Source organism: Excalfactoria chinensis, chromosome 1 (assembly GCF_039878825.1).
Source record: "Excalfactoria chinensis isolate bCotChi1 chromosome 1, bCotChi1.hap2, whole genome shotgun sequence".
Lineage (NCBI taxonomy): Eukaryota > Metazoa > Chordata > Aves > Galliformes > Phasianidae > Excalfactoria > Excalfactoria chinensis.
Genome location: NC_092825.1, coordinates 168,138,210 through 168,158,444, shown reverse-complemented (window position 1 = coordinate 168,158,444; position 20,235 = coordinate 168,138,210). Strand labels below are relative to the sequence as shown.

At 45.4% G+C, this 20,235-nt stretch overlaps 1 protein-coding gene across 1 annotated transcript in view; it reads right to left on the bottom strand.

Moving 5' to 3' along the window:
• Nucleotides 1-12,946: 12,946 nt before the first annotated feature.
• The window catches only part of ARHGAP20 (Rho GTPase activating protein 20), a 60,877-nt gene continuing 53,588 nt past the window's right edge, over nt 12,947-20,235 (bottom strand). Inside the window, exons 12-15 of the mRNA XM_072326605.1 lie at nt 19,639-19,748; nt 18,724-18,913; nt 17,823-17,934; nt 12,947-14,997 (exon numbers count right to left, since the gene is read on the bottom strand). Of these exons, the coding sequence (XP_072182706.1) occupies nt 13,934-14,997; nt 17,823-17,934; nt 18,724-18,913; nt 19,639-19,748 (1,476 nt within the window). The 3' untranslated portion in view covers nt 12,947-13,933. The remainder of the gene's footprint in view (nt 14,998-17,822; nt 17,935-18,723; nt 18,914-19,638; nt 19,749-20,235) is intronic.

Here is a 20,235-nt window from a genome sequence, read left to right as displayed (position 1 = left end):
AAAGATTTGGAGCTGCTGGAGTGGGTCCAGAGGAGGGCTATTAAGATGATCAGGGGGCTGGAGCACCTCTCCTGTGGAAGACGAGATGAGGGAGCTGGGCTTGTTTAGCTTGGGGAAGAGAAGGCTCTGAGGAGACCCTCATTGTGGCCTTCCAGGACATGAAGCGAGCTTACAAGAAGGAAAGGAATGACTTTTCATGTGGTCTAATAATGACAAGACAAAGGGGAATGGTTTTAAGCTAGAAAAGGGGAAGATTAGGCTAGATGTTAGATTAGAAATTCTATACTCAGAAGGTGGTGAGGCTCTGGCACAGCTGCCCAGGGAGCTGTGGGTGCCCCATCCCTGGAGGTGATCGGGGCTAGGCTGGATGGAGCCCTGGGCAGCCTCAGCTGGTGGGTGTCAAGCAACCCATGGCAGGGGGTAGAGTCTGAATGATCTTTCAGGTCCTTTTCAACACAAGCCATTCTATGAGTCTCTGTATCTGTGAAGTACTTGGCGGCTGTTTTGGTGAAATGAAAGCAGACGGAATTGGTGCAAAGGAAGGAACTGTGCATCTGATATCTATAAGCAAAAATCAGTCAACACAAGAAATTTGTACAGAAAAGGTCCACCTGAACATGTGTCAGATTACTGCTTCTCAACAGCATTTGCTCATAAGGAAATAGCATGTCAAGAAGCCTAAAAATTCCCCGATGTCAGTGATTTTGTCCTCATCTGTTTTTTGTGGGGGTGGGTTTGCTTTGTTTAGTTTGTTGTTAATGCTTGTTTATTTTTTAATATTGTTTCTGCAAGCAAGGATTTACTTGAAGAGCTGTTTCAAGGGTTGCTCTTAATGTAGAGCTTCTGGTGAGATGAATGTGAGCCAGTGTGTCCAAGCATGACATGAGCTGATGGTGCCACGTTGCTGTAGAAGGCAAGACTTGTGTCCTACAGAAAGAAAAAAATCTGAAGAAGCTTTGCAGAGATCAAGGCTGAGAAGGAGAAATAATAATTGTTAGCAGACCACCTAGTTGGAAATATGGCCATGTTTATTACAGAGAACCAGCCCTTCCCACTCTGAAACCTGATCAGAGCAGTGGCTTTACTCCAAACAAACAGCGTTATTCTGGTGGAGAGGCTGAGGCAGTAAGAGTAGTTGAAATCTCTCAGACCATGGAGAAGGTACAGACCACAAAATCATAGAACCACAGCATCGGTTGAGTTGGAAGGGGCCCTTAAAGGCCACCTGGCCCAACTCGCTGCCATGAGCAGGGACACCTACACCTCCAACAGGTGCTCAGAGCCCCGTCCAGCTGCACCCTGAGTATGGACGAGAATGGACGGGAATGTCTTCCTCATCTCCAGTTGAAATGTTTCCTCTTTTAGTTTGAACCCACTTCCCCTTGATCTTTCACAACAAACCCTACTAAAGAGTCTGTCCCCTTCCTTCTTACAACCCCTTTAGATATTGAAAGACTGCTCTCAGTTGACCTTGGAACCTTCTCCAGGCCGAACAGCCTCAGCAATCTCAGCCTGTCCTCATAGGAGGTGCTTTATCTTGTGTTATTTTTGTGGCCTTCCTCTGGATGCACCCCAACAGGTCCATGTCTCCCCTGTACTGAGCGCTCCACATCTGGACACAGTACACTTTTTGCCATGAAAATATTTTTGGTTGAGCTCGACAATCCCCCATAGCTTTTGGTGTTTCTATCATGAAGCTGCACCTGGCTCTGAACTGGCTAATTCTGTAGTTGATCTGGCAAGATCTGTCTCCATTTGGTGTCTGTTGGACATGAGGTATCTTGCTTTGATGGTGAGTTTGTATGAGTGGGAGTGCCTGGAGGGCTAGAGAGGCTGTGGGTAAAACTGGTAGTTCCAAGGAAAGTTATTTCAAGGTGTGATCTTTCAGCTACTTTGTAATTATCCAGCTTTCCTCAAGATGTTCTCCGAAGGAGAAGGAATCTTATGATCTTAGGTGGGAAGCTGTTGGTTTTTTCCCCCCGTCAGTCTGTACGAAGTACATAAATACTCAGATAGAATCATTTCTATCATATCAAATTAAGGAAATTAGAGTGGGAGGATTAGAGGAATTTTTAATTACCTCTGGCTCTGTATCTAAGGGTTGTTTGTTTTTTTCTGTGATGAAGGCAAATCTTTTCACCTCCACAGAGCAGCTCCATGATCACAAGAATCTCTTCTGCTGAGCCCCGGATGGTGAGAACCCCATGGCTGTGGCCATTTCTGCTTGCTGCAGCAGAGAGATTGACTCTTAATCTCTTCAGTTCAGGATCTTGGCTTGTTTGTTGTTTGTTGTTGGCCTGTCATCTCTAGTTCTCTGGTGTTGGTCTCTTTTCTTACAATTTTAAGGACCAGCCTGGTACTTCCCAACACATTTATCTGCTGCCTTGGGCCTGCAGTGCCTAGCTGTGCCCTAGAGTGACTTTAAATCTTACATTTGATGGATGTCTGTGCTCAGAAGTTTTTACTATCCCAGTTTTAGCAGTAACTATGCAACAAGATGCAATAATATGTCATAGAATCATAGAACCATAGAATCATTTGAGTTGGAAGGGATCCTTAAAGGCCATCTATTCCCCCTCCCCACCCCTCACCCCAAGAACAGGGATACCTTCAGCTCCATCGGGTGCTCAGAGCCCCATCCAGCCTGACCTGGAGTGTCTCCAGGGATGGAGCATCCACCACTTCTTTGGGCAATGTGTTCCCCCTCTGCTTAATCATTGTCCTTTGAATGAAATAGAAAGATCCACCTAAATTTACTCAAAGTCTCTTGTTCTGTACAATGTACATCTGTAATGAGTGAGGTCAGTGTGTGTGTGTGTGTGTGTGTGTGTGTGTGTGTGTGTGTGTGTGTGCTGCTTTATTTTTTTCCATGTTATGACAACTCCCTTCTCAATGGTGACTCTTTCTGGGGAAATGATCTTTGAAAGATGTCCTCTATAAATACGATAGAGCTGAGAAAGGAAATGTGACATTCACCTTTTGGGCCAAACATCAAACAGCGCATGGGATAAAAAGGGTAATGCATTAATTGTGTTATTTAAATGCATTTAGTGGATATTCCCTATCAGTAGTAATGACGTTATTGGTAAGCTTTTGTTACAGTGTAAGATAAGAATAGAATTAATGGCTCCTGAAAGCAATTACGCTTAAAATCATAGCTTGTCTCAGGAGCTCAAGGAGATGTAGGAGCTCCTGAGCGGGGCCAGAAAAGCTGAACATGAGGAGACCTGACTTTTACTCCTGAGCCAGGTTTCTACCTGATAAATTCCACCAACACACCCACTCTTGGCTTTTTTCCCCATTAAATGAGGAGAAGGTCACCCCTGGGCAGCCCGAGGGGTTGCAAGGGCACCTACACATGCAGTAGCCACCTCAGTAGTTCAAAGCAGCACTTACGTGGTTGGTTGTGGCTGCTGCTGCCAAGGGGTGGGTGCAGCCTGCTGCTGGCAAGGAGCCCTCGGGCAGCTTCTGGGATGTGCAGTGCACCAAAATTCTGCTGCTTCACTCTGTTCTGCATAGGCCACTTCTGGAGGGATTCTGACTGCTCTTCAATGCACTTCACAGATGAAACAGTCCTAAGTCACACCTGAAGCAGGATTTTATCTAAATTCCAGCTAAGGACACCAGAATTCCACCTAAATCCTAAAGACTCCATTAGCCATCTGCTTCCTTCCATTCCCTGTGACAGCACCAGTTCAGGTGATGCTGCCCTGCCTGAATCTTAGTCTCCTTGTGTCTGAAGTTGAGAGTGGGTGAACTCTTGCAGCTCCCCACTTTGGGTGCTCCTCTCTCACCCCAGCTTTACTGCAGTTATTGCTAACTCTGCGAGTCCCTGGGTGGTCACAAGCATCCTTTCTCTGCACCGTGTCCCTGGGGCTGTTGTATAAGGCAGAGCCTTGCTTTGCAGCACTTCTTGTGGCAGGATTTGCATTAAAATGGTGTAGGGTGGATTGGAAGAAAATCTGAGGTGGCAATGACCAGATGGCCTTCAATCCGAGTTCTAAGTGAAGGGGATCAAACCAAATCTAGAGGGTTGCTGCTGGGGCTGGGCAAGGATCACCGTCCCACCTTGCTGTCTGCGCTGCTGAGTGGCATCCTCAGATGTTAATGAGCACAGGAGCAATTTTGGACGCAGAGAGCCCTGCAGCCACCCTGAGAGAGCAAAACATGTTCTTGGCTTAATGAGGAGATGGGCTGAAGGCACTGCACTGCAGCTTGCTCATTAGCCTGAGGCAGGGAGGGATAAAGCCAGAGATTTGCCTGGTTAATCCTCTACCCAAAACCAGCACGAGAAGGAATGAGAAAATGAAAGGATGTGAGAAATAGCAATAAATTAAATTGATGCGGTTAGTCAAATGCATATTGTAGAAGTGTTTGAAGCTCTCCCTGGAGTTTTCTTCTTTTGGAAGAAGAAGACTTAAGTCAGTTGCTCAAAAATGATAGGCAGTGAGTAAGCAGCGCAGCCCCTCTGCTGGCTGCCCGCTGGCACAGCTGCACCCATCACTGCTCCCCTTCCCCAGTGGAGCATAATCATAAAATCAGAGTCGTTTGAGTTGGAAGAGACCCTTAAAGGCCATGTAGTCCAACTCCCCTGCCATGAACAAGGGCACCACAGCTCCATCAGGCGTTCACATCCCCACCCAGACTGACCTTGAGTGTCTCCAGGGAAGGCGCATCCACCACCTCTCTGGGCAGGCTGGAGCAGGGAGCTTCATGGAACACGTGCCCTGTGCCCATATCCAGCATGCTGCTTGATGCGGGACCTGGTGCTCGGTCACAGGCAGCAAAAAAAATGGGAGGACCCAAAAGCATGTGTACTGGTGGCTCAGAATCTGTCCAATTCAAATATAGGTAGAAACTGGGAAAAAACAATGTATTTGATTCTGAACAATGTATCGATCAAATAGAACTATTAACAGTACAATCTGGTATTCAAAACGCTGATTGCTTGTTTCTTCTGCCTGTCCTGTGAGCAGTTTCCTTCTTAATTTCTGATAGTCTCTGATAGTCACCTGGATAGCAGGAGATGCAGGAGGCAGTGGGTACCCTCTGTCTGGATTTCTGATGGTACAATAGCAAAGCAAGCTGACTGTGGGCAGGAAACATGGCACGTACAAAAGGAGCGCTGGAAGAGCAATCACCAAATGAGAGCTCCTGTGGGTGTCTGCTTGGGAAGCAGCTCTGTGGAGCTCTCTCCTGACCTGTTCACTTCTGCATCTCCAGAGAGTGACTCAGTTCTCTGGGTGTGAAACTAGGGGTCTACATTGTGAAACAAATAACAGCAAGAAAATCTAATATCAAAATGACCCACTATCTCCCACTGTAAAAAGGCGGTCCCCCTCCTGCTTGAAAGCCCCTGTGAAGTCCTAGAAGTCCTGGGCAGGACTGTTTCCTTCCAGCTGTATCCTGAGCAGCTATCTGCTGTGACTCGTAGCAGAAGAAATGTGGACTTTTGTGAATGAGGGGAGGAGGACCTTCTGTGCTTTTTAAACTGAAACGATGAAGCAAAATAGATATGCACTTATCGGGTGTTTCAATTTAACTTAAAATTGTATTTTCTTAGAGAAAAATATTTTGACCACAAATCTTCGCCCACTTCTGCCTGCAGCCCACAGTATCATCTGCAAAGAGCACGGTGTGCAGACAAGCTGTGCAGCCACCAGACAACAGCCCCATGCCTCCTGTTTTGCTTGCAAAGAGCTGCTCCCCAGTCTCTCCCGCAGCAATAATAACAATATTGCCAAGCATCTGCATTTCTGGTTTTACTAAAGCTTGGCATTTCAGATAAGAGACTTCAGAGAGCTAATTAGCACGCAGGCTCATTAAGTGCTAGGAAATGCAGAAGGTAGATGGGGCACCCAGGCTGTTAACCCATTTCCCAAAGGCAAATGCATCTCTGCCTCTTTCAGCTTTACCCAGAGCAACCCAAATCCTCGGAGCTGCTCAGGGAACCCCTTTATGGTATTGACCTCTTCTTGTGTTGAGGATCCTTGAGCTGTGGCAGTGAGGCTGTGGGGCAATGGCACATCTCTCCTTGCCATTCCAGCCCATATCTGCAGAGAGAAAGGAAACCCGAGGGAAGGGATGGCAGCTCTCTGCTCTTATTCTCCTCTTACTCTTTCTCACAACGTACAGAAATGGCTGTGGCTTTGCGTGGAAGATAATTAATGATAGTAAAGAATATTTCCTTGTGCTAGGAGTGAATAGTGCCCTGTGTTTGGACATCTCATGGTGACTGTGCTCTGTATTTAATTCAGCTTCACAGCAGAGGCGCACTGAATTATTCATTGCAAGTAAATGATCTGAAGAATGCAGCCTTTTATTTTTCCTGTTGGCCAACCCCATCGGCTTCCTCTGCTGCTCTTTGCTGCACACAGCGGCGTCCCTTCAGCAATCTGTGCAGCCAACCTGCAGCACGGGGCTTTTGTTAATTGTGAGCATGTGTGAGTGTGCTGGGGGCGGCAGGAGGAGGGTGATGGCCTCTGTGTCCTGCTAATGGGGAAACAGCACAAAGCAATGCTGGGCACGCTCCTCATCTGTGAATACATAGAACACACATGTACGTATACCCAGCCTTTTGTACACACTGGGGATCAGGATGCGTGGTGCTGTGTGGAGCCAGGAGTTGGCCTCGATGATCCTCATGGGTCCCTTCCGACTCAGGACATTAGTAAGCCTACAAAGCAGAGATGCAGCTGACACCCTCTTGTGCTGGTTTTGGTGTCAGGCTCTGTGTTACCTGTCAAACTCATCCATTCTGTATCCGGACAAATATAAACCTCTCCTACACAGCTTCATCCAGTAAAAGGCTATTGAAAGGCAGAGGGCTGTACCCAAGGAAGGAGGCAGTGCAGGTGCCATCTCCGGCCCCAAATCTGCTGGGTGGCTCTTCCTCCATGGATGGTCCCAGCACTGGGTGGGTGTGTGGGCTGCCCTGTCTTCATGCTCCGGGATCCCACCACTGGAAGGAGTTGTTCCTCTGAGGTATTTGGTCAGAAAGCTCTAATTCCATCACTATTTGTGATGTGTCTGTCAGTGAAGCCCCTGGGTTGAGTAGTACTGGGCAGCCTCTCAAGGACGGCGCCTATAGGGTCTTCCAGAGCTGCACTCAATGTGGAAGTTCCCTCTCCAGCAGCCTGAACATGGGGCACATGGCAACACATCACTGCATCTTTGGTTTGAGTCTCATGGAAAACGAATGAAAGCAGGGAGTTTTCCAGGCTTTTCACACAACATTTCTGTTTGCTGCTTTTTGTCGTTGTTCTGTTTGTTTGTTTCTTCTAAAGAATAAGGTCACCTTTGTTAGAAGGTTTTGTTTTTCTGTTAAAAAAGATCATTCCAAGTGTATTTTTTCCTTTGGAAATACATAAGCTGACAGAAAAAGGAATCTTAAGTACATGTTTTTGTCAGCTCCTTGTAATCAATAACACCTACATAAAAGAAAAAGCTGAAATCGGGCATCAGCAAGGAAACAGGCTGAGCTTGTAACATTCAGACTGACCTATTTTGTACACATTTGCTGAGAGGAAAATATATGACAGCAACCCAGCCTTCTGCCTGCAGCCTGATGCATTACCTTGGGTTGGTTGGGTGCTCAGACGAACGTCCCTCGAGCTTTATGTGAAGACAGCACTCAGATGCACTGACTGGGGTCCCGGCTTCACTGCCATCAGTTGGGACGTGGTGCTCGGGAGATGGCATGAGCTGAGGGCATGACGCTTATAGAAATGGTTAGGATCAAGTTTCATCATCCTGAGAATGAGCCTCTTAAACCTGCCCAGAGACCCTGACATATGCCCATGTAGGAGGTGAGACCTTCCCTCCCTCACAGACAGTGGGAGCATCTCTGTTGGCAGGCGAGGCCCAGCCCTGTGTGCAGGCTGCCCATCTCCTGGCTCAACGCATGGCACAGAATTGTTGCAATAAATCCCACACTTTGGCTCTGTTACATTCCAGAGCCTGATTTTGGGATGGCCATGGAAGAAAATCGGATGTGGGAGCGTTCATTTCTTTATGTGAACCTACAGATTCCAAGTGGGATGCTGAGTGCACTCGTATGTGGGCTGTGTGAACACTACAAGTCTCCCATCAGAGCAGGGCTTTGTTCACAGACCCGTGGCTTTTACGTTCCATTTGAAGGTGAGAAAAGTGAAGAATTTACATAGTAAACATTCATGGCAGAAGTTGGATCCTCCAGTCTCTGTGTGATAAACTAATTGCTGTGCTGCCCGGTTTACACACCTCAGACAAGCTTATTGTAAACTCGTGTCCCAAGGTAAAAAAATAATGCAAAACATTCAGACTTTGGCTTTTCCAAATGGTTTATTGGATACATTCTTCATTTTTCAAATGGGAACACACAAATACTGAGCACTTTTTCTTAGTCCTCACCGCAATGAAGAAATATTTGCTAAGTCTCTACTTTACGAAATAATAGAGAGATCTCTGCAATAGAAATTAAAGTGGAGAGCAGAAACTTGATAGGGAGCAATTTTTCCAGGAACGCAGGAACATCTGGTTTGGTTTCTAATTTATTTAGAAAATAGGCACGTGGGCTTTTGCCTAGTGAGGAATTTAAGCACACAGATGACATTATTGCGCTTCTCTGGGACTATTTATACTCTAAGCCAAGCCCAAGGCCAGGCATGCTGCTGAGGTTCACCTTGCAGACTCTTATTGCAATGAAGCTGTGAAGGGTCTGGAGCACAGGGCTTATGGGGAGCGGCTGAGGGAGCTGGGATGGTTCAGTCTGGAGAAGAGGAGGCTCAGGGGAGACCTTACTTCTCTCTGCCTGAAAGGAGGACATGGTGAGGTCTGGGTCAGCCTCTTCTTACACAAACTGTGATGAGAGTGAATTGGCTTTAAGTTGCCCCAGGGGTGTTCAGGTTGGATTTTAGGAAATATTCATACTCAGTAAGAGTGGTGAGGCAGTGGCACAGGCTGCCCAGGGAGGTGCTGCAGTCACTGTCCATGGAGGGGTTCAAGAAACATGGAGATGTGGCACTGAGGGACATGGCCAGTGGGCATGGTGGGGGATGGGCCTCTGATCTTAGAAGCCTTTTCCAGCCTTAAAGGTTTAATGGTTCTACGGAGGAGTACAGCATCATTTGGATGCTCACCCTTGAACCGTTTCTTGCGGGCAGTGAAAATTCATCTGAGTTTGCATAGATCTTAGAAATAAATAGTAAGAGAAAAATGTATGGACCTGGTTTTCCCTCTGCACATTTCTGCAAATATTTAGTAGGGAGACACTGTGCCATGGAGCTATTCAGATGGGCAGGAGCGATGAAGTGCATCTTTCACTGCTCTGATCCACAGAGACCCATTTCTGCTGGAAAAGGACACTGAGGCCTGGACATCCTTGGCTGCCTGCTCACCTTGGTACTCGTGGAGTCAAAAACACTAATAGAAACAGGACAGTGGTGTCCAGACATTCATTTTGTAAGCAGCTGTGCCAACAGAGCACCCAAACGCTGCCTTCTTTTGTCCTCTTGCTCTGCCAAGCTGCCTCGCTCAGCTCTGCTACAGGGACAGCTCGTCTCAGGGCCTTCAAGGGCATTTCATCCAAAGCTGGTTTGTCCAAGTACGACATTTTCAGTTGGTCACTTGCATTAACAAAGGAGGAGGAAAAGCATGAGGACTGAGCCTTCCTTCCCCTGTAACATCAGAATTACAGCTGCCTTACGGAGCAGATTTGCAGCAGTTTGAAGGAAATAGTTTGTGACAAGACAATCAAGTGCAAAGAAATAATTTCTGCATTGAAAACACCTCCCTTACAATAAGGTCACCAAATGGCTAAACTCTGAAACATTCAACTGAATGCGGCTGGCAGTAGCTACCAGACTGCCTGTCCTCAAGGAACTGCTGACATTTGTAGCGAAGCCATTAAGAAATCCAGACAAAATAAGGCCTGGAGCAAACCTGCTCTTAAGAAAAACCCATTACGAAGTGAATTGTACATATTTATAAAGGACAGTGATGTCCAGAACCTTTAGGCTCTGTGTGACAGCCGTATCCTAAGAGAAATATTCAGCACCTTTAACCAACTGCATTTCCCTGTGGACACCGGTGGGTCAATTAGTTTATCCCCACAGTGGCCTCCATACAGAGATGTGGTCAGCTCAGGGAGCAAGGGAAACCCTCTGTGAGGGAGAGGAAGCTGTCTGGGATCCCTGAGCACTTACTGGGGGCTCCATCCACCAGCAGACATCATAGGAAGGGCCCGAGTGTGCTCCAATGGGGTCCTCCTCCAGGGTATTCCTCAGGCCTTGTGAGTACATCAGACCATTCAGTGGTGTCACTGAGGACATCTCCCTACTGTACTGTGCTGTTCGGGGTCCAGGGTGCATGTATCTGTTACATAATGTTGTAAGCATACAATTTGAATATAAAGACAAGCTGAAGGCTGAGTGTAAGACACAGCTTTTGCTGATTTCATAGAAACTTTTTAGATTCTCAGAATCAGCAGCACTGTCTATTCCAACAGGCTTTATTCAGGTGTCAGACAGTGACCTTTTGCTAAATTCCCCCCATCCTGATGAATAGCAGTGAACCGCTGGGATGCTACTATCCTTCCTTTGGCTACGTAGAATTACAAATCCCAGGAGGGTTTGCACCAGAGGTCAGGAGTTGGACCGGGGACATCCTGAGGTCCCTTCCGTCCTGAATAATCTTGTGCTGCTATGTTTTTATGGATGAAAATCAGGCTTCAGGGGACAGAAAATAGAACAACCATCTTTGTGTACATACTGCTATGTCCTTCTTAAGGTGATGGGCACGAGGAAGAATTTCTTCTTGGAGAGAGAGGTAAAGCACTGGAATAGACTGTGCAGAGCAGTCCTGATTCCTGGAGGCATTTATGAGACGTGGTTGTGGCATTAAGGGATGCGGCTCAATGATGGGGCTTGGTTGGTCAGGTTGATGGTTGGACTTGGTGATCCTGAAGACCTTTTCCAACCTAGATTTTATTATGGTTCTGCAATTGTAAGACCAGTCATACAAATGGAAACAGGGAACAGAGGAGGCAGGTGAGTGCCAAATGTCACAGAGCACACTGAGAGCAAAGCTAGAAAGGGAATGTAGACCACCAAATCCTGGGGTAAAAGTACGTCTCAAGAATAAGGAAGAAGTTGTACCAGTGGGTGTTAGCAGAAGCCTGGCGGTTGGAAGCATGGCCAAAGGACAGCTTCACTCCGAAGGTCACTTTCAGTATTTCCCAGATGACTGAAATATTATTCCTGTCTCACCTCCCTGATGCTCAGGGGAAAGACCAGCAGAGAGCCCTGGTACACGGATGTTGGCTCCCCAACCACAGCACACCTGGAGCCGCCACATATTGGAGTCCTCAAGGTCACATCCAACACTCTGAAAAGGCTCAGTACAATTCATTTTAGAACTCAATAGCATTTAATTCCTTTAGTAAGCACTGCAGACAGTGATTTTCTCCATTAGTGCTCGTTTTAGTGACTGCCACAGAATGAGCCTTGTGCAGCAGCAGGGTGCATGTCTTTCAAGACAGGAGCGTGTATTAAATTGCGCTGGGTCTACACCCAGCTTGTTCACCATATGTTTAAATTTGAAAGCACTCTAACATTAGCTACAGCTCAAAAGCTGACACGTAATTTGTTTCACATTGAAGCGCTCTTGGATATACTTTAACTTCAGCCTAGAGGAGATAAATGACTTGCTGGAAGATACCACTTCTAGGACAGAACATTTATATTGTAGAGACTAGAGATTTTTCTAAAGCTTTATTATTGTTGCAATGAATCAGCGTTTGCTCCTTGATGTAATCTTGGCAGGGTGGCAATGTGCTTTTTGCTGTTCTGAATAGAAACGCGGAGTAGCTGTTTTATTTCAAAATAACATCTTTTTTCTTTTTCTTTCTTTTGCTTTGAAGGAGGTGCATATTGCAGAGCTGTTAGATGGCAGGTCTCAAAATACACATGAAGGGTTTTACCTTTGGAAAGTGACTATTACAGACCAGATGCTGCATAGTGCCATTTTTTATTAAAATAGATAAATATGAGAAATGTGAAAAAAAAAGAATTAGTAGTTAAGTATTTGAGCTCGTAAACATGCTGGTATAGTACCAAGTGCGTGGTATTTAATTGCATGACGAAGTTGTCTGCAAACACCTCTCTGTTCACTGGTAGAACCACAAGCAAGGTTAGAGACCCAACCAGCAACCTTCGATTCTGTATCTTCAGGTAAGGATATTTTAACTTTGTGAACACCCACCCCAAAGCTGATGGAGATTTCCATTATGTCTGGTACTGAGCTAGCAAGCTTTCTAACTGAGACCAACTGGAAATGGCTTATAGCACTGGGCAGTGTTTGCATTTTTCAGGAGTGCTGAGCAATTGGGGAGCATAAGTAGCTTTACCAGAGGGTACTTGAATAGAATAGGATCTGAAACTCCAGGATTGGACTGTACAAACTGGAGTGGGGGAGAGCTTTTGAGAATGGAAGGCTAATTCATGAATGCACGCAATTTCAGAAGTGCTGCATGCACGCACACATGCCTGGATGTGTTTTCTTTAACCTTGTCATTCCTTCTTGCCTCCTCCGTAATCCTGCTGATGTTAAATAACAGATATTGCTCCTCTCCTTCCTCTCTCCCTGCCCCAGTATCTACTGCCTGAAGGTATCTCTGCACCTCCATATTGGCAAGAGTGTCCCGTTAGCAGAAAACAATCTTTTACTTTTTTTTTTTCCAGAGGAAGAGCAGAATGGTTGGAATTCCTGTTTGAATCATATGAAAACTGGCCAAAGTGAAGAGCATGACAACATGCACTTTGACTGATGGCACCCATAGAGGAGAAAAAATGCTGCCCTCCTTTCCTGGGCAACATCCACGGTAGCACTGCGGGGACTTTTGCTTTGGTGATAGTTTGCAGAACTAGAAATAACCACCTAAAAAACATCACAGGGAACATAAACTGAATGGATGACATAACAAATAATATTTAATACATAGCATTGAATGCATACACATCAGAACCAGTGCTGTAACAACAGAACAGAACTCATAAAATTAGCAGCAGTTTTTGCAAGTACAAAAATACACATTTTTTCAGAACATATATAATAGCAAAATTTATCAGGATATATTATACAAACTCAAAGCATTTAGATAATGCAATACTTTTAATATATTATATGATGTTTTAGGTGCTGCATAATAAAATTACATGTGTTCTGCTTGCAATAATACATAACGCCATTTACAGCGATGTTAAGAAACTATTCACAACTTAAACATGAACAGAACAGCCAACAAAGCACAATAAATGACACACAGAGCAGGGAGGTGTTAGTTACAAGCTTCAGCATTTATCTTTACATATTTTTGAGCTTATTTCTTTTCTTTCCGTTGCAGCATGAAAGAAATAACTACACCTATCGAACGTACCCCAGAAACATACAGAAAACAATACACTTATTCCTTGGAGGACAACCAAGGTCATTCCTATCGGTTTCAAAACAGTAGTATAATACCACAGTTATGGGATCTACACTGACTTTGCACGCTACGTCAAAGCACACACGACTGGGACTCACATGGGCAAGGCTCAACACACAAGTGGTCATGGGGTGTCCCAGCAGGAGCCCTGCTGCCCAAGGGGCTCTGAGAGCAGGGCGCATTCTTACTTAGAGCCTGGGACCTCGTCAGAGTTTCAGGAGTTTCTGTTTGCTTGCTTTCAGCAATTTGGATTATTCTTACAATAGCCTTTTGCAAAGCGTGATGTAGGAACTTTAACGGTTTCCTGGAAAAAGAAAACCCATGAGTTCAGGGACTGCTCAATTGGATTTGAACAACCTGGATACCGAACTTAAAATGAACACGCGTTAACACCGAAGGCATTTTCTTTATGGTGTTTATTTTAAGTGTTAAGATTCCTCTGCAAAAAAAGAGCTTTGGTCAGTCTCTTCAAACTTTGGATTGCTGCAGTCCTCTCCTAGACCTCCTCTTTGATCTCAGATCATGAAGTCTGTCTCTTTCTGCGACTTTCAGAGGTAATGGCTGAATGCTGGGCTTAACCAGATAGCCATCGACTCCTGCAGTAAGTTTCAGAGGTGCCAGCCTGCTGTTGGGCTCCAGCAAGCTCCCCTCTGCCAAAGCCTCAGTAGGCTGTGGAGATGGCGGCACCCTACTGGGTGCAACCAAATAGTCATCAGGAGGCTCAGCAGCAGTCTCTTCCTGTTTCTTTACTGGTTGAAAAGTGCTGATATCAAAAGGGGAGGAGGTTTCAGTTGGGGTAAATACAGATTGGTCAGAAAACTGAGAGAAAGCACTGTCCAGGGAGCTCATTGATGACAGAGATGGAGATGTGCCGGGAGAAGACAGGCTAGAAGAGCTAAATCCTGAGCAAATATTTAATCCTTCTGGCGTTGGAGGCAGAAGGCAATGGGACAAGTCTTTCTTTTCAAGATTTTGGTTTGTGTTGTCACTTCTACCAACGTTAATCCCTATGATCAAGCTCTGATTGATAAGCTTTTGTCCCTCCATTTGCAATGACCGAAGCTGATGGAGATAGTCTTCATCTTCATAAGAGAGGACAACATCACAGCTGGCTTTGCGTGCTGCCTTCTCATGACCATCACCAGCGTGGGCAAAACTGGGGGCAAGGAGGCCGATGGCGGGCTCTGAGGAGCGCCTGTGTCTCCTTAAGGTTTTGAGGACACCTGAGGTAGTTGCCGAAGTGAAGCCCAATGCGCTGGAGCAGAGAGACTCCTTCTCTGAATTTTCTTGCGATGCAAACTTACGGTGTACATCAACAGAAATTGTCAACTGTTTCGATTTGGTTTTATTTTGGATTTCATCCACCTCAGTCTGCTCTGAATCACCGTCACTCAAGGTGAAGATGGACTCCCTGCTCCTGTTATCCTGATCTCGGTTCTTGATCCAGTCGCTGGAAGAGGAGTCGGCTTCATCATTTGCCTCATTTTCCAGGCTGTCGTAGGAAGAGTCGTTCAGATGGAGGGAAGCCACATCTGCAAGGACAAACCAAGTGGTAGCATGTCAGTGACAAAACCACCCTGCCTACATGCATTTATTTTTGCAAGTATCCTTTAATTTTAGGAACACTGGCCATTTATTAAAGTCTCTTTGAACAGAAATGTCAGTAATTTCAGAAACAAACGCTGTCTAAAAATACTTGAAATTAGTGGTAAGTTGCAGTTCTGGTTCTCTTCAGCTAAGAAACACAGAGTAATGGGACAAACAAGGTTTCTTTGTGTTTTGGTGTTGGTTTTTTTTTTTTTTATGTGAAGACTTGAGTAGTACAAAAAAATCCAGCTCTGAACAATAATTTATATATAGCATATTAAATCAGAAAATTATTGAATGTTTCTTTCTTTTTGTTACTGAACAGTGAAAACATCATTTAACCTTTCATTCTCTCTTCTAAACAACTGAAGAAAACAGGGCATACTTCATTCAGCTAAGCCCTGCACACATGTACCCTGCTCTGTAGATGTGATAATTGGAATTACATTAATCTCTTTTGCTCAGGGCTATGCTAAGCTGACTTATCTCACATTTGCAGCAGACTGAGTTCAGGTATGGGTAGTTACCATGCCTCAGTGCCTGCTGGAAAACTTCCTCAGACACATTAACCTGCCATGGGTTTGAGATCTCAGTCCCAGCACAGCTGAGCAGGACCTCTGGGTCCATTGGCTGCCCTGCAAGGGACATCCAGAGCAGGGTGCCCATGGGCCATGACCAGGCAGCTTTGGAAGATCTCCAAGGAGGAGAAATAGAAAATGGATTTAAGTTGAAAGAGGGTAGATTTAGGTTGGATGTTAGGGGGAAGTTCTTTACTAGGAGAGTGATGAGGTCCTGGAACAGGCTGCCTAGGGAGGCTGTGGATGCCCTGTCCTTGGAGGTGTTCAAAGCCAGGTTGGATGGGGCCCTGGGCAACCTGATCTAGTAAATGTGGAAGTTTAGTGGCCCTGCCAGGCAGGGGGGTTGGAGCTTCATGATCCTTGAGGTCTCTTCCAACCCAGATCATTCTGTGATTCTGTGATTCTGAGACCCCACAGCCTCTGGGCAGTCTGTGCCAGTGCTCCATCTCTCCATCAGCTGGTGCTCAGAGGGAACCCCCTATGCTCCAGTTTGTGCCAGCTGCCTCCCTGTCTTGGCATTGAGCAGAGCCTGGCTATGTCCTCTTTGCATCCTCCTTTCAGTTTTCTATGGACACTGATGGAATCTCCCCAAACCTCCTCTTCTCCAGACAGAGCAGTCCCAGCTCTCAGCCTCTCCTCACAGGAGAGATGCTCCAGACCCTGAATCATCTTGTCATCTGTTGTACCGTCTCCAGCAAGCCCATGTTTCTCTGGTACTGGTGGACGAAGAAATGGACCCAGCACACCAGATGTGGCCGCAATGGTGCTGAGCAAAGGAGAAGGATCACCTCCCTTTGCCTGTTGGCGATACTTTGCCTAATGAAGCCAAGAATACCATCAGCCTTCTTAGCAGCAAGGGCACACTGATGACTCAAGTTCATGGTTCTCTTTTTGGGTAGGGGCACAGGTCAAATTTCACCAAATTCCACTGGAGGTCGTGCATGAAGAGTTCTGGATATCAACAGAGTCAGTCTGGCATACCAGGACAAATGCCATTACCACTTTCATTGTAGACCTGTTGTATCAAAATCTATTTTGCAGAAATGCAGCTTTACAAATCATTTAAGGAGAGGCCTGAGCCTCCAGTCAAAATCCATGAGGGGTCTGGAGCACAGGCCGTATGAGGAGAGGTTGAAGGAGCTGGGAATGTTCAGCCTGGAGAAGAGGAGGCTCAGGGGAGACCTTATTGCTCTCTATAACTTCCTGAAGGGAGGTTGTAGTGAGCTGGGGGTCGGCCTCTTCTCTCGTGTCATTAGTGATAGGACCACAGGGAATGGCTTCAAGCTACGGCAGGGGAGATTCAGGCTGGACATTAGGAAGTATTACTTCTCAGAAAGGGTGGTCAGGCACTGGAATGCACTGCCCAGGAAGGTGGTGGAGTCACTGACCCTGGGGGTGTTCAAGGAACGACTGGATGTTGTGTTGAGGGACATGGTTTAGTGGGAGCTATTGGTAATAGGTGAACAGTTGGACTGGATGATCTTTTAGGTCTTTTCCAACCTTGGTGATTCTATGATTCTATGATCTGAGAGGTGAGGTGAGAAAAAGAGTAAGTATGATATTCTGGAACATACTGTATATCAGACAACTACATTGATGGCCATTTTCAGTCCCCACTTCTATGACTTTGCTGCTCTAGAAGCAAAACCTGCCTGTTCCATTAAACATCTGGAGAGCTCTCTCTTGACAATAAATGATGCTTTCAGCCCTAATATTGTGGGAATACAAGAAAAGCTGTTCAGAGCAGCAGCTGTGGAGCAAGATAAACAGCATAATATAACAGAGTGAGAGCTGTACCCTAACTCTTGTTGATCACCGACTTTCTGAAATACTGAGAAGACACTAGAACACAATTTCAGTATTTGAGATGAAATCTTCTTGCTCTCTCCCTTCCTCCTTCTTTCTTCATTTATTTCCCCCCCACCTTCCCCTAAGCTCCCTCTCTCTTTTTTCATCTATTGGTTCAGATGACTCAAATAGGAGCATGGGATTCTTAGGGAAAGCTGTTTGTGGTGTGGTTTAGTTCTGTGGTAAGATGGATCACTGACTATCACCAATACTTTGGGTAAGGAAAAGACAACAGGAGTACATGGGAACGCCATGTGAAGAGGGAACAGCCTCCTTCCACTTACTATAGTCGATCTTTGTTGGTCTGGGATTAGCTAATAAGATCAAAACTTCATCTTCGTTACCTGAGCCACTTTCTCTCTTGCAAGTCATCAGGATTTCTCCAAAGAGGGAGTTAATCTCCTCTCCAAAAATCTTGCAGCAATTCTCAGTGAGAAACTGCACCAGACTGGAAATCTGCAACAAAGCAATAGGAGAGAGATGTCCTGTCACATCTTGAATTATTTTATTCAGGGCAAACTCATCTTACAGAGGAGGAACACAAGCAAGCTACTCATCCATGAAGTGTTTAAAATAGTCTAAATGGAGGTGCTCTCCCCAGCAGACCCGTGGCAGACCATCCCCTGGTGGCCCAGCCCTGAGCTCTTGCCATGAGCCATCCCTGAGCTCTCTCAGGTATGCTGAGCAAGGGCATGCAGGGACGTGGCTCTGCAGGTGATGAGGGAGACAGAGAGAGCAAGGTGGCATCTCCTCAACAACACCCTGCCTTGTCTGTTATATCCTGTCGTTAGAGTTGTTTTTACCAAATGTTTCCCACATCATGCCAAATTCCACCTTCTTCATCAAAAGAGTAGCTGGTAGATGGCATTCATCCCATTATCTCTTTCCCTGACAGCCACTGCAGTCCTCTCTCCCATCTACATCCCTTTGACCCTTGACTAAAGTCCAAATACTGCTGGTCTTCCCACGTATATCTTTTTCATTTTTACTCTGTCCTGTTCAAGGCCATCACAAATGGGGATCTTTTCAATGACAGAAGTCCTCTGCTAATGCACTGTGTATTTCTTTATGACCTCTCTCCCCTTTTCATAGACAGATAATAATTACAGACTTATGAATGTTTCTGAAGCGCTGATAAGAGGATGAGAACTGATCTGAAGAGGTACCAACTATTCTCACCTTGGCAACCAATAGACTGTACAGGAATATGGTTATCTGTGTTTGCTACATTGTGGTGTCTCCTACCTTTTTTGTGAATTCACTTTCTATATCAGGAGTTGAGGAAGCAGGAGGCCAGAGCAGGCTGGGCGCAATGCAGATGGCAAGGTTAAATGCATTCATCTGGTTCTCTTCAGATCGCATTTCTATGCCATGTAGTACTCCAAAGATGTAACGTAGGAGAACAACATTAGCTCTGGGAAGTTGTTCTATTAACCTGAAAGCATGTACCAATGTCATTCTTCAAATTACTGACTAGAAAAAGTAAAAACCTTTAAGATAACTCTGTATTTCACCTAAATTGCTTGACAGTTGACTGTTCACTGAACCAAAAAGTCCAGTTGTCACTACCCACCATCTAGTTGGCATAGGTACGTATGTATGTAAATATGCACCAGTTTCACTGGTGTACAAAGCTCTGTTCCCTGTAACATAAATTTTGCCCATTTTCTGCTTGGTATCATTAGCAGTGTGGAGGCTTTCCTTGTCACTGAGCTCCAGTGTTTCATTTACAATTCTATCTTCCAAACAGTCACTAACATTAGAGATGAATGTGGGGGAAAATATGAGGAACTGATTTTTGCTCCCCTTCCCCCCAGGACCTCCATTTTCCCTGTGGATAACTCTGGTTTTGGTATCAGGCAGAAATCCAGGTCTTGGACAGCGAGTTTGTAAATATTATACATGTTTCTTATGAAAGGATGTTTCATTTGTTGGCATCCGCAAAAGGCAGAAACTTATGACAAAAGAGAGTCAGAAATTGCCCCATATAGGCTTAAATATATATGTGCGTTTAAATTCTCTGTCATATACAAAGGTATTTTAGCATTTATTTAAATTGGTGGAGTTCTTAATTGCAAGTTTTGAATGCAATGTTTGGGATTTTGTATTCTGGGATATCATTTGACAGAAGGAGAATACAGAGAATATGCGTAACTCTACCTTTGGATACTTTTTATCTTCTCTTCATTATTTCCTTGATCCATCACAGAGACCCATTTATCACAGAGCTGGGATGTCAAAATGCTGCCTGGGATGTTGCGAAGAAAATCCTTATCCAGAGAAAAGAAGAATAAAATGTGAACAGCTGTTCTGGAGGGCGGGAGGAAATAGGAAGAAGCAATGCAGATATAAGAGGATGTTTCAGTGGGACAGAACTAACTGATAAGCATCTTGATCCACACAGCAACCAAAACCAGCAGAAAACTATCTCAGATAAAGAAGCACTTTGGATTATGCTAAAATGGAATTTTTTCCTGACCTGTCCTCACTCTTTCTTATCAACAGAGGCATTTGGATGCTTCATCTGCTGTTGGTGAACTGAAAAAAACCCTGCAGTGGGTCTGGTTATTTTGATGCTGTATGTCTGCATTTACTTATCTCTTGAATTCATCCATAGCCAATTTGTTCCCCTCAACTGATAACTTTCAACACCACCAGACCATAGGCACCCCCTGCCTACCTTCCTCTGGGCACAGTCCCTTGTGGTAAAGGAATATTTACCCTGGTCAGGGTTAGTCTTCTAGCTCCTGTCTCCGA